Genomic DNA, 17,799 nt, shown 5'->3' on the forward strand with positions numbered 1-17,799 from the left:
GGGAAAGGTGACCGCGGCGATTGTAACTCTTACCGCGGCATATCTCTTCTTAGCATCGTTGGCAAACTATTTGCAAGGGTCATGTTGACTAAACTGCAAAGTCTTGCTGAACGGGTATACCCTGAGGCCCAGTGTGGCTTTCGCTCTGAACGGTCAACCACGGACATGATTTTTACCCTTCGGCAACTTCAAGAGAAGTGCCGAGAGCAGAACACGCCCCTGCTGATCGCATTTGTTGATTTAAATAAAGCTTTCGATACGGTGAGTAGGGAGGGGCTATACATCGCGCTTGAGAAAATAGGATGTCCCCCAAAACTGCTGAGGCTGGTGAAATCTCTTCACGATGACACGAAGGGTACCGTTATCTTTGATGGCCAAATGTCCGACGCTTTCGACATGCGAAGAGGGGTTCGCCAGGGCTGTGTGTTGGCACCCACTTTGTTCGGCATATTTTTCTCCTTGCTGCTGAAAGTTGCCTTCGGTGATGCACAACAGGGAGTTCACCTACACACAAGAGCGGATGGGAAATTGTTTGGTACCGCCCAGTTGAAATCTTCCCGTAAACGAGAGGATTTATATATCGATAGTCTGCTCTATGCCGACGACGCAGCCTTCGTGGCGAAAACTCCCGGGGAGCTTCAGACTTTGTTGGACAAGTTTGCATACGCATGTTCGCTGTTCTCCATGTCCATAAATGCAACGAAGACCGTAATTCTAGCGCAGGGCTACACCTACCAGCCTTCTATCTTGCTGGAAGGCGAACCCTTGAAAGTAGTCGACAAGTTCTGTTACTTGGGGTCAACTGTGTCGAACAATCTTTCCATTGACGGAGAGATTGATATCCGCATCGGCAAAGCGGCCACGACGTTCGGCAGGCTGCGTACAAGAGTATGGAATAACAAACACCTTACCGCAAAGACTAAGATGATAGTCTATCAAACTTGCATATTAAGCATACTCTTGTACGGAGCCGAAACCTGGACGTCGTACGCCAAACAAGAGCGAAGACTTAACACTTTCCACATGCGCTGTCTCCGTAGCATACTTAACATCACGTGGAAGGACAGAGTAACAAATGAGAGAGTGTTGGGGATTGCACAGCTTCCTAGCGTTGTCGCTCTCCTCAAACAGAAACGCCTGAGATGGCTGGGACATGTACACCGAATGAGCAGTGCGCGTTTGCCCAGACAAACCTTATTGGGCCAAATTGCGTTTGCAAAGCGTAACGTGGGGCGACCTATGCTGCGTTTCAGGGATTGCACTAAACGTGACATGGTTGCATTTAACATTGATCGCAACTCTTGGGAAGACCTAGCATCGAACCGCAATGAGTGGCGGAAGACCATCTTCACGGGTTGCAAAACCCACGATAGCACCTGGTTCGAAGACCTGGCTCAAAAGCGTGCAAAGAGACACAATCGCGGGGGGGCTCCTCCACCGATGAATCCCCAATATGTGTGTCCAAAGTGTGGACGAATGTGTCGTTCACGGATTGGCTTATTCAGCCACGAACGGCGTTGTCGCATAAATAACACAGACACTGATTAAATCATCTGTCAAGATGTTACAGGCCATTACAACAACAAAGATTTTTATTCTTTCCTGCATGGCGTTTTTTGTGAATCACAAGCAACATCGTTTAAATATCGAGTACCTGAAAGTATTATAATCCGTTTAATATCGTAAGTGTATAAGACTACTAGTTTAACCTGTCTTGTTCCTGTATATCTAATAATATCATTAATTATTCTTTCAGATTTTTCCATATTCTTAAATCTTTCCCGTAAATCTTTCTTAAAATACTTTATTCGGACTATAGCACACTCATATACGTATACCAATTTTCATTTCCACATTTTTTTACCATTTTCAAATTTGGAATGCATATTTTCTGTTTGTATGTTAAATAAGTTGTGAGTTTATAGTCAAACTTACATTTAAGTTTTCTGATTACATTAATAGTAAGCATATTTAAAGTCGATTATTAAGAAGTAAAACATCTTATAGGTGTAGGTACCTATATTATTTCAGAAGTAATAAAACTGACAACAGTGACACGTTCGTTTCATAAAGATGTAAGTCGTATGTTTTGAACCAACTAAATTAGTGTACTAATTAAATTAGTGTACTATATTGTAATAGTCTAGGAATATTTAATATCCCGGTTCAGCGTTAACTATATTACATCTATTGTTTTCAATTCCTCAACTTTAATTGAAGTGTAGAGTTGACAGTTGATTAATAAATACCTTTGCTAGAATAACATACAAAACGATTTTCGAAAATATTTTCTCGATCAAAAAAGCGTTAGCAACAACAACAATAGAATTTTTAACATTCAAAACTACGAGATAATTTTTGGTTAGAACTAAAACAAATTTATTAATACTTTAATTTGCTTATCTAAACATTACCGAGGAAACAAACTATCTTACCTCGCTACAAGTACGTACTTAATGTAATCGCGCTCAATATCCTTTGTTCACTTTCAGACTCATTAAAAAGGCGATGCAATTTAATGAGTTGATAGTGTGCGTTTACCCTCGCTACGTTTGCAAATACAGTTAATTATTGCTATCGAATTAGGGCCTTAACATTGTTGAAATAGAATTGAAACTTGTTTGGAGGGATTCGTTCGTGTATTAGTATGTAGGGGTCGAAGATTAGTGGCCCACGCCTACTATCGGGAGCGCTGAGCGGCTGATGGTACCCTGGAGTGTAGTTACAATTAGAGTGGTGCCCACAATGAAGTGACGCGTAATGTTGGCCCTCGTCTTTGTATGTTGATTGTGCCCGAAAGAGGTCGAGCTGAATGCGGTGTTTTAGTGGTACCCACAGCAACTAAATGTTTTACTTTATTTAATATTTTTGTAAGTTTTATACTATGTGTAACTTGTACAGTAACTACTAAATCTATTTGACACATGCGCGTTTACGAATGTCCCGTGTTGTTATATATATTTTTTTTATATCGTAGTTGTTTTTTTTTTATATCATGTATAACTAATTTTATAGAACTTACAGGTTTTAGTAAGTTTTAATAACAGTGCAAATGATTATGGTTTAGCTTTCTATGTGAAATTAATCTCTTTTAATATTTTCGAATTCTTGTTTCAAAGCCCGTAGAGAACATTGAATACTCATTTACGTCACTATATATAAAAGACACTCGTTGAAAAAAGCGGATGGGAAATATAACGTAGGTATTTTTAGCTTAGTTCCGTAGCGGGGAAAGGCTTACAAGCCACGAGCGATTGGACGATGTCAGCGAGTATTCTCAATTGGAAGATACGCCGAGCACTTTTAGACACGGCAGTGGCTCGATAATATAGAACATGCTAAAAATAGTATTTGAAAAAAAATGTAAATCTCGTTGTCTTCTTAAAAATAAACCTCTTTCTGTGGAAAAAAATGTTACACAACCACTTAATAGTTAGTTATTAATTACAACTGTATCATGAAAATAAAATGCATAGGTTAAATGTTTTGTTGCATATTCATCTTTAATCTTCATTGTTACAAACGGAGATCTAGGTAGGTACCTACACCTACCTACATACATTTCTTTTGATGACTTGTATTTGTATAATTACTTTTCGTATAATTAAGAGTTAATAAATGAGCCATAGACGTCACATTGAATTTACTTTATTATATATAAAATTTTGTATGTTATATCTTTATATAACATGAAATTACGTAATGGTATTATTATTACTAAGTTATGCTTGTCTTAGAAATCTCAGACAGATTTTTTAGTTAATACTAGATTCTAACGATTCGTACATTCCATTACAAATCAAATACGCTTACTTATTAAAAAAGACAATAAGGAATATAATTAAAGCGTCTTAATACTTGACATTTATTGTAAAGTTATCTTAAACTGTTACGTTTACTGCGTCTCTCTGAAGAGGTTTTATTGCGTCGCCATAGCAACGACGCCGCGTCGCGATATCTTTCACTCCTTCAGAAAACTACTATAGCTTGTAGACTTTATGTATGTGCGTATTGCAATACTTTTATATATTGTACGAAAAGCACTACATGTTTGTTTATTTATATAAAAATTAAATGTTGTAAAAATTATACGATTACCGTATTGTTTGACGTATTTTTTATTGTTTGTTTTATGAAAAAAAAAATTCATCTTATTTTGTAACGTTTCTATAATTTTTCTGTTTGTAAAATTGTAAAAGCAAATATACCATACTACAATACTAACCAATGTTAATTTAACAATTAAAGTTTTAATTTACTTAACAAAAATATAAAGACAAACAAAGAACAAAGATACAAAGTAATTCGATAAATAACTCAATAAAAAAACCAAACATTTACAAACTGAATCGGGCGCATATCCTGATGAATGGTACATATGGAAATCGTTGTTATTGTAGTCTATTTACGCGTCAGAGACGGGGACCAGTTAACCCTTGAATTCGTACGTACTGAAATATTAATGCTCGCTATAGGCGCACGCGGAAAAACAAAGTCGAAAACTGGGTCCGTTATAGGCCCGTCGCACGGAAACAAAGATTATTTGCCCGCATGAATAAAACACGCAGAACTAGACTTTTTCATTTACATGTATTGCCTACTGAGGGAGCGTTAACGTTTGTTGAGAAATTTCTGTTAAAAAAGTTTCTTTTCAGTGACTTGTGTTACGTTTCTATTATATATTTCTGTTTCTATGATATTCGTTAAAATCAGTTCACAGTTTTTATTTTATTATATTTAAATGTAATAAATTTATAACGTGAAAAATAAGAAGTCTAATAAAATTATTAATAATATAATGCATATTAAAAACTTAAGTTTCAAAAGTGAGAAAGCTTTTTATTAATGAAATTATATAAATTAAGTATTTAAGGTCGGTCGTAGATATTTTTGGTCAATCTTCCGGCTACTTAATCTTTGGCGTCCGCATGGCGTGTCGGTATTGAGTGGAGCGGGGCGTGGGGAGTCCCGCGCCCAGGGGACCGCCTCCCGAGGGAGCAGGGGGGCGAAAGGTTAAAAGGGAAAAGTTATAAGAGACCGCTTGTTGTCAGTGCGAGTTCTTCGCGAACGTTCGATTGCCGAATGCGGTTTCGGGTTTAAATGTTTTCTGTTACTCCATTTCGAACTATCGTTATCGCTTGAGGTAGTTTAAGGTTAAATTTATTTTTATATTTAAAAATTAAATATTAGTGTACATTTTACATACCCCTATGGTTACCTTTTTTAATTTCATAAATTATTTCTCACAATTTTTGGTCGATTCCTAGTGTAATCGTACACAATGAACTGTATATTTTGATAAGTTAATATTTTTTGAGTTCTATAAAAAGTAGGTTGGAGATATTTGTTTCAAACTATTTGAAAGGAACATCCATGCAAATAAACATAGTATATAGAGGGCGGAGTGTGAGGTGGGTGGCATTCAAGTGTTCCGACTTGAAAGACCCCCTCCGCTCCCTCACCGCGACTTAATGCCGTAGTAGATTTTTTCCGACGTATAGTTGGGAATATGCGAGTAAAAATAAAACTATAAAATAAAGACGTTTTATACAAAATAATGAAGCAATTTCATTGCCATTAAGCCGACTTTATGTAAGCATATACAGCTTAAAGTTTTTGCCTTCAAAATACAAAATTTAACGTACGTTTAGAAGAAACATTGTAGTCGGTTGTGTAACTTTACAATATAAAATAAATACTAATAATTTTTCATTCATTCATTACAGCCTATACAGTCCACTGCTGGACATAAGCCTCCACAAGTTGACGCCAAAAATAACGTGAACTCATGTGTTTTGCCCATAGTCACCACGCTGGGCAGGCGGGTTGGTGACCGCAGTACTGGCTTTGTCGCACCGAAGACGCTGCTGCCCGTCTTCAGCCTGTGTATTTCAAAGCCAGCAGTTGGATGGTTATCCCGCCATCGGTCGGCTTCATAAGTTCCAAGGTGGTTGTGGAACCTTATTATCCCTTAGTCGCCTCTTACGACACCCACGGGAAGAGAGGGGGTGGCTAAATTCTTTAGTGCCGTAGCCACACAGCACTAATAATAATAAAAAATATTAATAATGAATAAATAAGGAACGAAATACGAAAGGTTATTTAGAATTTAGTCTCATTGTTAATTAAAGCTTATTAGGTACATCAAATACTACTTACATATAAATACCCATTGGAGCTGTCTAAAAGATAATTTTTAACATATTATTTAACTCTCTACTTTTATCGAATAAACTGTTTTCATTTAAATTTCATTTATTGTTTTGAAAAACTTGTGAGTGTTTAGAGTGAGCGTTTCATCTTATAATGTTACCTCTCTTCAAAAAAAATTCTTTGACGCAGAGCATGAAATAAATTACATACCGAGCCTTGTTATGCTTAAAGCCTCACAGATACCCACTTTGATTACATATTTTTATTTCTTCTTTAACTGTATTTTTTTTATGTGTTACCTCAGAATTTTTACTGGGTGGACCGATTTCGATAATTTTTTTTTTAATCGAAAGGTAGTGCGTGTCGTTTGGTCGCATTTAAATTTAATTGAGATCGAACAAGTATCGTATGTTATCGCTAATAATACGTATTTACTTGACTATTTTTTCACTTACCAAGGTTGTATATACTAGTCGATGTAATTGAAGTCAGTTTATTTTTTCTGAAACATATGGATATCATTAACAAATATTTTTAATTACAAATATGAATTTTCTATGTTGTACTGTTCCGAGGCTCCGGTACATTGTTCCACCAATGCTCAAGGGATGTAACGATCTAAACCTTATGACTGATGCCTATTATAACCAATTCACACCCCTATATGAAGAAATTACGACGTACCTCGGTGTAGTTCATTTACTCTAGGCCTTTAGTATCAATAAAAGAAATCAATGTCGCTTACGACGTTTCGTTTGATATCAAAAGATAAGCCTTAACGGATAGGGCTATATAATATACGAGAAGGGATGAAAACCAGGGGTAGTTTTTACGACGAAAAATACAGTTACTTTTCTGTTCGTGATGCGATAGGTAAATATTTTCTATATATTCGTAAAGGTGGGCGCTTTTATTGGGAACGGTTTGATTTTGTCGCAGTGTTTCTTACGCAACTACGGCTAGAAGTTTTTTGTTCGATTGCAGCGTTCTATTTTTAAATTTTGGTATTTTATATACATTCTTTTCAGCACTTTTTTTTTTCTGAATCAGACTGCTCTGAAAAATAATGAGTGTATGCAGTATATTATACACGCGGACTGACAATATGTTCAAACTTTACCACAGATAATACTTACCGGACATAATTTATTATTTATTATATTAATATTTTATTTATTTATTTTAATTTAATATATCTGTACTATGTCTGTAATATAGTTTAATACTATTATTTTGTATAATAGTATTAAACTATAGTACAGACATAAATTATTAGTAAATATTTAAACAAGTAAATGAATAATCATAATATATTCCTGTGTATTATGTTCAGCAATGTACTAAATACTAACACGCTTCGTCTTGAAGTGTTAACAACGAATAATTCTGTTAAACTTTTGCAAAACTTTACTCGCAAAAGGTATCTTGTGTCATTTTATCAACTGAATTGAATTGAAGCCATCAAAAAATTTACTATTGAGAATTTTACACATATGAAATAGAAAGGTCCGATCCATCCTTATGTTAGCCCGCCTTATATTGTTTTAGTGTATGTTGGCGGGTAATTTCCCCCAGTAGTGAAAATGATAGAAACAGATGACTAGGTTTCTGAAAAAGTTTACATAGAGCACGTTTCAAGGTAGAGCTAGAAGATTCTGAAAGACAAATTCTCATACCAGAAAATGACTGAGACCCTCGTTATAAGTGTAAGTGTCACAAACGAAACTTCAACTATCGACGGTAATAGAATTTCTATCACTACTACACCAAACCGATCGTCTTTGTAATAAGATTAGTTAAGATTAGTTGTAGAAGTTAGATAATTAATTATTAACGATTAGATCCCGTAGATCCACAAACATACTCGTGACTAATTTTTAACCGTGTATTTTTATTGCGACATTTTAATATCATAATATTTTCATGAGACAAGTACTACTTATAACTCGGGTTAAATATCAAAAGTTAGTAATTATTATAGTATATTTCAATTAAGGACTATATATTGTCTTCTTACGCATAGATAACAAATTCTTTCTTACATTTGTCTATTGTACCGAAGAAGAAGATCAAATCATCATCGTTGGTAAAGATAAATTTAAAAAAAACCTCGATTTTCTTTTTCATGATTTTGTGTTAGCTAATAGAAATTACAATTTTTAAATGAATTCAATATATTTAATAATTACACATCGTCACGTATCGTAGATGCTATTAATTTGTTGTATTGAGTGTAAATGTGTTAAAGTAACTAAAATAAAGAGTTACACATTGTTTCATTAGCGCAACCTCATTCAGCGGCACATAAGGCGTCGTAGTCGTAAATTACGACTCGCCTCGTATAAATTAGCACCTGTCGAGTCTCTAGTATTGCGAACGCTGCACATATCTAAGTTAAAGTCGGTATAAACAGCTAGTTGGATACAACTAGTTCCGTTGATGTATTTTAGTTGGTTTTTGTTGGAAAAATTTATCTGTGTGGATAAAGTTTAAATTTTTTTTTGGAAATTAATTATCGTTATACATTTTTTTCTCGCAGTTTTTAGTATCAGTTGATATTTTCCTAATATTTCTGTATAAAACTACTGCGAATAATATTGTCTGAAAAAAATGGATGATATTACTAAATAATAAACAAAACACTGACGCCGCGTTGGTGCAACGGTTACAGCCATGGATTGTACCTGTTGAGCTGGCAATTGGGGGTTCGATCCCCGGACATGACAAACATTTGTATTGGCCATACAGGTGTTTGCCGTGGTCTGGGTACAGTCCTTGTGGGTCTCCCCACCGTGCCTCGGAGAGCACGTTAAACCGTCGGTCCCGGTTGTTATCATGTACACCTGTTAGCGATCGTTACTCATAGTAGGGGATATATCCGCCAACTCGCATTGGAACGCGTGGTGGATTAAGCTCTGATCCTTCTCCTAATTGGGGAAACAAGCCTATGCCCAATAGTGGGATATTACAGACTAAAGCATTTAAACAAAACAGTTAAACAAAATTCAAGTCATTTTAAATCATAATAGATTCAATAAAATCTCACCACGGTACACGGTAAGCCTTAAAACCAGAATGCCCATCTAACGTAATAGATTTCACTTACCGGTATTAGCCATCATTCCGAAGCTTAGGGCTGACCATAGGAGTAATTCCGAAGGACAAACAATGTCAGGTGACCCTTTTGGATTTATTAAAGACTTTATAAAATCTATGCAGAGTATATGATACTTGGTAAGCCATGCAAATATACCAATTAAAAGATATGTTAAACTTTTGTATTTAAAAAACGTTTAAAGTAGTTATAATAGACTCGCCTAGGATCATCCATCTGCTGTCTCTCTCAAAATAAAATTTCCATAGCTACCTTTATTCGGTCTCGTTTGACGTGTAAACTAACTCGCAATATTGTGACATAAGGTGTTTAACATAAATAATGCGGACAGATGTGCGACGCCGCGGGCTCTACAAATACGTTCGCAGCACAATGTTCATATCTAGCCCGGACTGGCTTTCATTGAGTAGATATTACGCCGTTTTTCACAGCTCATACGCGTTATTATTATGCAAAAGAAAAATAATACACTTGGTTAACATTTTAATTTTGATATTAATCAAAATACGCTATTAGGTACATATACTAACGCTGTAATTTTTTTAATTATACCTAAATTCAACCTAGATAACTAAAAATTCGTACCTATTTAAAAAACAAATCGCTAAGAAATGCCTTAAGCCATATCACGTATAATCGCTTTTTAAATATTCTAAAAACACCCGTGTGAGTTGTAGCAACTCTCGTTATATCCACATCTGTTGGCACAGCAATACTCGGCGTGGCGGCATCGCCGGCACCGGAGGCTATGTAAAATATTTCTGCTAAAGCATTCATCGTGATCGCCTGCCTGATCGCGCACTCTATGTTACGCACCGACCGACTTACCTATTCGCTCCGAATAACCCTTAACACTAATCCCGAAAGCCTATTTTCGTAAGATAGCAACCTACTCAAAACATTGCAAAGATCAACTATTGTATGTAATCCGATATACCAGTAGTTGAGCCTATAGACTTTCATTGAAAATTGTTTGATTTAGTTTAAAGCTAACTGTTACGCGTAAACGGTTTATAATTTTTTGCTGTACATCTAAATTTAGACAAAAAGTTGTGAACTTGGCACTCGAGAGCTTAATAGCTGTTTCACAAAAACGGGCATGAATGAGCGGAAGATACAAATTTGTGAACGCGAGAAACAAATTAATACTATGTTAGGGAGCTTACGGTCGCTACTGAAGTGGAAACAGCTGGAGGCACACTTTTAAATGATTCCATTAGTTGTCACTACGCATATTAACAACATTGATAAATAATATTATACAAAACTCTTAAGATGCTAAAGCTAAGTTCATAGGTTGTTATAAGTTCTTACAAATCATTTACGGATTTCTTTTGTAAGGTTAATATTATTGTAGAAAAAATAAAATTATGAAAACCGTTACTATTTACTGATTATCTTTTCACATAATTCTGTAGTAGCTATTTTAGTAAAAACTTTGTAAAAAAAAAAGTTGTGAAGAAAATAAGTTAGCTAAAGCTAAGTGGGAGTAAAATATGTATCTATTTAAGATAATTAATTTCATCCGCCCGATATGAGTTTACGACACAAGTTCACTTTTTACTTCAAACGTATTCTTAATTATTTACATATTTTACTATACGTTAATGTAACCTTTTTTGTTTCAGTTTTTTTCTCAAATTCTTTCTCAAATGCAATCAAAACTGTCTGAAAAACGCCGGAAACCCGCGAGACATGAGGAGGTTTCAAGTAAGTTATCAAATATTTTTTATTTTTGTTTGGAAAATAATTTAAAAAAAATTAGCTGTAATGAGTACCTAACTATGTATGTGTAATATATCAGAGCCTACTTCTCACTTTAATGCTGTGTTGCTGTCAATATTACATTGTTGCTGTCACCTAGTCAACTAGCGGCCAATACATATAGGTAGGGTAGGTACTAATTGTCAGAAAATGTTAGAGTAGCAAAATCAAGACTGTCTGTATTGTTTTGATTTTCGTCTAAGTAAAGATGACTTTAAGTGAAAACTTAAAAACGTAGTGAAATTACAAAGAGTACACTATTATTTGATATATCGAATCCTCGCATCATTAATATGTATTGAAGAACTTTGAATTCTTGAATTAAATGAATTTAATTAATAAACTTCTTAGCAGTATGTGATTGTAAATTTATAGGTTTTTCTTATTACAATTTTTGTAATTATTCATGGCTTCATTATTATACACAGAATTTTTTAAATTAATATTCTAAGAGTATTATTTAAGATTACTTTTATATATAAGTGGCTTACACTTTTAGCATTGTCGTCGCTCGTATCACCCTCGACTGAAGGAAGGGCTGCGTTCATGACTACTGAATATTTGAAGCACCTCCAATTTAGGGGAAGGATTAAATTAAATTAACTTATGTTACTTTATATTTTTGCTGTCGAGATCGAAAATAACTCTTTTATCTTTGATTTTTAATTTGATTATAGTCAGGAGTCTACTAATATAATTTTACATTACAATAATTCTGTTTTTTATAACGCTTTTGGAATTCCTATTTTAAAGATGATAATTTTAATAATTCATCGAAGTATTATTACTAATTAAATGCAATTTAAAAATAAGTATTGAAATTAATAGTTAAAATATAGTTTGTCTATTTTAATTTATAGGCTTCATAGTGTATTTTATTATAGCGTTATGTTGTTAACAATGTGGCATGTGCTTTTATCGGAAATAATCAACAACAATTCCCTCTGAACTATACCTATATATTTCAGTAGTCTGCCTGTGGACAAATTAACTACCTCACATGCCTTCATTATATTTGAGTTGCGTATCCTTTGCCTAACTTCAAGCAAATATAGAACTTAGTGTAACTTATGTATAATGTTCATTTTAATGTATATAAACGATTATGTGACGTGTGCGCTGTGTTTATATTTGTCTTTCTGTGTGTCATTGAATAATTCATCGGTCTTTCCCCAACATTTCAAGGTTAGGAATATAAGGGTCTTATATTATCGTCGTTTATGACATCTAAGAGAAAACCGAATAGTAATAAACTAAGTTACCTTTTTAAAATTGTCGGCTATAACGCTTGTATTTATAAAACTGTGGCAGGTATGTTGAAATATAGTAAGTACGTTTTTGTATTTCATATTAATTTAACTCAATGAAGAAAGATAGAAATTACTAATTTTATTAAATTGATCGGACACCCACTAGTATTTTTATAGGTATAATAAAAAGTTTTTCTCAGATTTACAATATTTCGAAGAATTGATGTGAAGTTTATTTTTAGATTTATTCTAGAGAAACTACAAAGTTATAGAAGTAAGTTCAAGTTCAAATATCAAAAATTAAATCTATAGGTTAATAAGACCACCCGCATCAGACACGTTTGCACAATGCACTTCCTTGCATACCTACTACGTCGTCCATTTCGAGACGCTGGCCCCACCTCCCTAGGGACTCTCCCTTTCATCTCTGTCACTGTGTGTGCCTATGTATGCACGTGCGTGTGTTTACGTGTGTTACGTCGGAATGCGCACGTTTTTGTACGTTATCGATGCAGATCGAAGATTGGTGGGTTTTATTTTTGTATCCCTTAACTATGATCTTGAACTTCGCTTAAAAATAGATACGCTTATAAGGATTTGGTTGGTATAAACTCGATTAAAAGAGGCAGTGCTTCGATCAGGTTCTATGAATAATTAATATGTTTACATTCGCAGGAATTCAATTTTAAATAATAGTAAACTCGTTTAAAAAAACGCGATAATTTTTATACAATGCTCAACAATTATATTAAAATTGAAAGGGGAGACTCGTACCTATGTCCCCATAAAGGAAAGAGACAGAGCTTTGATAAAGGACAAGGATTAACTTTATATTGATGAAGTGCGATTGTTACAGGTGGTGATATCAACACAAGTGATGGTCGACGGGCCACTGCTCGCGATATCGGACAATATGTTCGTACACAACAATAGTAAACACGGGAGGCGGGCGAAGCGACTTGATCCGTCTGAAGGTACTGACGCCGCGCCCGAACCTAATTGTACGTTTTGTTTTTTTTTTTTTCTTTTTTATTTGTTTTTTTTATGTTCTTAATTTCAAGAGGTAAGGATAGAGGTTTAAAGGTTGTAAGTGAGTGAGCGAAAAATGCGTTTTAGCTTAACGAATATCTTAGTTTTTTTATCTAATAATACTAATATAACAATATAACTTATTAGTAACTATCTGTTATTAAAAAAATGAGATCAAATTACATACATATATGAGATAAAAGACCGACTCCACATAATTATTTATGGTTTTAGAAACAGTCCTTTATTATTTTTTATTTTTTTACATTTTTATTGTGTTATGTAATATACTGACAGATCAATCGTTAAAGTAAATGTGTGAAACCGTGAATTAAGGATTGAGGATGTCGTTTGTATGCAAGGAATCACAGTAGACATTTCACAGGGGGAAGGGTGGTAAAAGTAAGCCTGAAGAGGGGTGATTTAGAAGAATTATTATATCTTGTAAAAACTGAGGGTCAGCGAAAGTGTGGGCGTAGTAGTTTAAAGAGGCTTATATTTTTAATAGTAGTATAGATTATGTATAGAGTGCGTAATATTTATTTACGGTATTAAATTGTATATAATCTATAGATAATGGAGACCAAAAAATCATGTTTAATTTTTAACATATAATACAAAAACTTACTTATAAAAACTTTTTTTTTTCACTTTTTAACATTAAAACCTTTCTAGTGAAGTGGTGCGCGTAGTCGCCTGAAACACCGGCGGTTTAAGGGTTCGAATCCCGCTCGAGATGGATTTTTGTATTTGTACAAATGTTCCTTTCCGGTTTGGATGTCTGTCCTTGCGGGTCTCCCCACTGTGCCTCGGAGAGCACATTAAGCCGTCGGTCCCGGTTGTTATCATAAATACTTGATAGCGATCGTTACTCATAATATAGGAATCCATATCCGCCAACCCGCGGTGTAGCAGCGTGATAGATTAAGCTCCAATCCTTCTCCTACGCAGAGAGAGAGGCCTATGCCCAGCAGCGGGATGTCACAGGCTGAATGCATGCAACATTAAAAAGTGTTGAATTGTTATTTCTCTAATCATTTTTACATTTTACTGGTCAGTGGTTTTATATTATGATAAAAAGGCAGACAAAATACTAAAATGAATTCAAAAATTAGTACTTACCAGTAAAATGACACAAATTAGAAAAATATTAATTAATACCCACTCGTAGGACGAGAAAAAATGTTTATATTACTTAAATTAAAAAAGTATCCCCGACTTAATCTTCTTTCGTCCCCTTAAATTCACTTTCTCTTCTCGTCTTTATTACTCAGTCGTTTTGTTCGCAAGATTTCAGATTCACCCTGTTGTCTTGCGACGCGTGTCCCCCTCGCAATCTTGTATCAACATTAACGATTCCATAATGTCATAACGACCATTCCCGACTATGTTACCTTAAACTTTATTTTAATCGATATAAAATTTATAATCAATTATCGTTATAATTCAACAGTAAGCCAGTGTAACTTTAACGAGCTACAATTGTCCCTTTTCCGATACAGTGAAAGATAAGCGTTCAAGTAGGATGGCGTGAGTTTTAACAGTTTGGCGTTTATTCAACTTTTTAAGTTGTTGAGCATAAAATACTTTTACTAGTAGTTTAACGATGTCAGTAACGCTTTTATTACTTAAACATTATTTATATGATTTGAAACTTTTCAGTTTAGTTATTTCAGTAGATATTGTTGTCCAACTTATATATACACAATGAAATATCGACTCTGCAGCGGTCGTAATAGTGAATAGAATTATTTGTTCTGTCAATAGCGGGCCTTTACCCACCGTTGCCTGTAGCAACGCCATGCATCAAAGCAATATCTCCAAGCGAAGGCTGGACGTCAGGGGGTTCCACGGTCATAATAGTGGGGGACAACTTTTTCGATGGACTTCAAGTTGTATTCGGAACTATGTTGGTCTGGAGCGAGGTGAGTTGATAAAGGTACACAATACTTACAAAGACAATAAATACCGGCACAGAAGCAATCGTTGCTCTAATTATAGAACTTTAAACTATGTTAAAAAATGTATCATAATTTTTATTGTAATAGACTACGTAAGCGATAATGGTGAAATTAACACTAACGTTAATAAAAACCATGAAACCCATGTTAAAATAAAATGGGTACAATAAACGATGACATAATTAAATTGCGTGGTTAGACACTATTCACATAAAGTATATAAATGAAATTAAGGCGTTAATGTTGTGTGTTGTCACAGCTTATAACGTCACACGCGATCAGAGTCCAGACGCCGCCTCGACACATACCCGGTGTAGTGGAGGTAACACTGTCGTACAAGAGCAAGCAGTTTTGCAAGGGAGCACCGGGAAGATTTGTTTATGTTTGTGAGTATATGTATACAAATAAAAACTCTAGTTTGAATTTGAATGGCTTTTATCATCATCATCATCATCATCATCATTTCAGCCTATTGCAATCCACTGCTGGACATAGGCCTCCACAAGTTCGCGCCAAAAATGGCGTGAACCCATGTGTGTTGCCCATAGTCACCACGCTGGGCAGGAGGGTTGGTGACCGCAGGGCTGACTTTGTTACACCGAAGACGCTGCTGCCCGTCTTCGGCCTGTGAATTTCAAAGAATGGCTTTATACTCATCATTATTATCAGTTTAAAATAATTTTTATCGATTCTCACTTATCACTGAAACAAGAACGATATTAATGCAACAATCAGTGGCAGAAAGCCCGTGTTATAAGTAACAGTAGTACTTAATAGTACTTAATACTAATAAGGTTACCTAATAGTAAGTAACTTACTTAATAGTAATAAGGTTACAATTTTGAATGAAATACAAAAAATTTAATAGACCAAACAGTCGAGCCAATTCACAGTTTTGCGAGACAATAGCAAAAATTGTAAAATAAATGGTTAATCTTAATCGTCACCAGCAATTTATACTAAGCTAACTCATGAAAGTGAACTTTACAATAAAGGCTTATAGAAGGGAAAAACGTGATGTATTTTATACTAGCGACCCGCCCCGGCTTCACACGATACTATCAACAGCAAATGATACGTTAGAAACCTCTAAAATTATCAGTGTTTTTCTACCATATTTAACATCATGCATGTATTATACCTTCTTTTTTAATCACTCTATCTATCAAAAAAAACGCATCAAAATCCGTTGCGCATTTTTAAAGATCTAAGCATGCATAGGGACAGACAGCGGGAAGCGACTTAGTTATATACCATATAGGAAACTTATTTGAAGTTTGGTATTTTTAATAGTTAATTTATTAATTACAATTTGACATTTTTTTAGTACATATGTAATGAACATTTTACCAAGTTTGCATAAAAAAACAAACTTACTGAAATGTCGAGTTAGAGTCGTATAAATTGTTCGTGACGCATTAATAACAACAGCGTGTATTTATTTCTGAAAATAATATAAGTATCGTTAATCTTTGTATATATAAATAAATGTACAAACAACAAGTGAGCATCGTGGAAACAGACCAAAAAAGTAATTCGTGATACGCAATTTCTTACGATAGCGATCCATCAATTAGGCTTTCATTCGTTAGTGGGGCAGCTAATGATTGATTTTGTTTTTCTTGTTGCGCATAGCAGCTCTCAACGAGCCGACGATAGATTACGGCTTCCAGAGGCTACAGAAACTTATACCGAGGCATCCGGGCGATCCTGAAAAACTGCCCAAGGTACGTTTTATAGCAGATGTCGTAAAATATACAATGAAATCTGTTTTTTATGCGAGTAATAAACGAGCTCCAGTATTAGTGGAGATAATGAAATACATATATAGATTTATATTATTTATACATTTAATATTTGTATATTAAAAATAATAACGAAAAAAGAAAATCGTTTAATTATTAGTCTCAAGTTTGACTTATTAGAAAGCAAATATAATCAAATATATCTTTACCGCACAAAACAAATAATTAATAGTGAAGTTGTCTTTCTATTCAAAAAGGAAATAATACTCAAGCGAGCGGCTGACTTAGCGGAGGCTCTTTACTCTATGCCCCGTAATAACCAACTGGGTCTTGGAGCGCCGCGCTCGCCGCCCGCCAGCATGCCCTTCAACTCGTACACGGGGCAGCTTGCCGTTAGTGTACAGGACACTGCTGCATCGCAGTGGACTGAAGGTAAGGATTTATATATCTTATCATGATTCAACCTGTAACATTTCACTGCTGGCTTTCACCACGCTGCTCCACTTGGTTTGGCGGATATATTCCCTACTATGAGTAACGATCGCTATCAGGTGATATGATAACAACCGGGACAGCTTAACGTGCTCACCGAGCTGGAAAGACCCACAAGTACAGACATCCAAAAAGGAAGGAAATATATGTATAAATTCAAATACCCATCCCGAGCTTGAAGCGAACCTTCAAATCTTTAATGGCTACATTTAATAATATTGTTTAAAATGTCACACTGTACTTGAAAGTCGCTTTGATGATAACAGTTCTATTATCTCTACCTGATTTTC

The 17,799-nt window shown here is 34.8% G+C and overlaps 1 protein-coding gene across 1 annotated transcript in view; it reads left to right on the plus strand.

The window, feature by feature from the left end:
• The window catches only part of LOC123658246 (transcription factor collier), a 76,728-nt gene that overhangs the window by 54,509 nt on the left and 4,420 nt on the right, over positions 1-17,799 (plus strand). The window contains exons 9-14 of the mRNA XM_045593686.1: positions 10,897-10,978; positions 13,139-13,292; positions 15,079-15,236; positions 15,532-15,658; positions 16,908-16,999; positions 17,275-17,449. Coding sequence (XP_045449642.1) covers positions 10,897-10,978; positions 13,139-13,292; positions 15,079-15,236; positions 15,532-15,658; positions 16,908-16,999; positions 17,275-17,449 — 788 coding nt within the window. The remainder of the gene's footprint in view (positions 1-10,896; positions 10,979-13,138; positions 13,293-15,078; positions 15,237-15,531; positions 15,659-16,907; positions 17,000-17,274; positions 17,450-17,799) is intronic.

Source organism: Melitaea cinxia, chromosome 12 (assembly GCF_905220565.1).
Source record: "Melitaea cinxia chromosome 12, ilMelCinx1.1, whole genome shotgun sequence".
NCBI classification, from domain to species: domain Eukaryota; kingdom Metazoa; phylum Arthropoda; class Insecta; order Lepidoptera; family Nymphalidae; genus Melitaea; species Melitaea cinxia.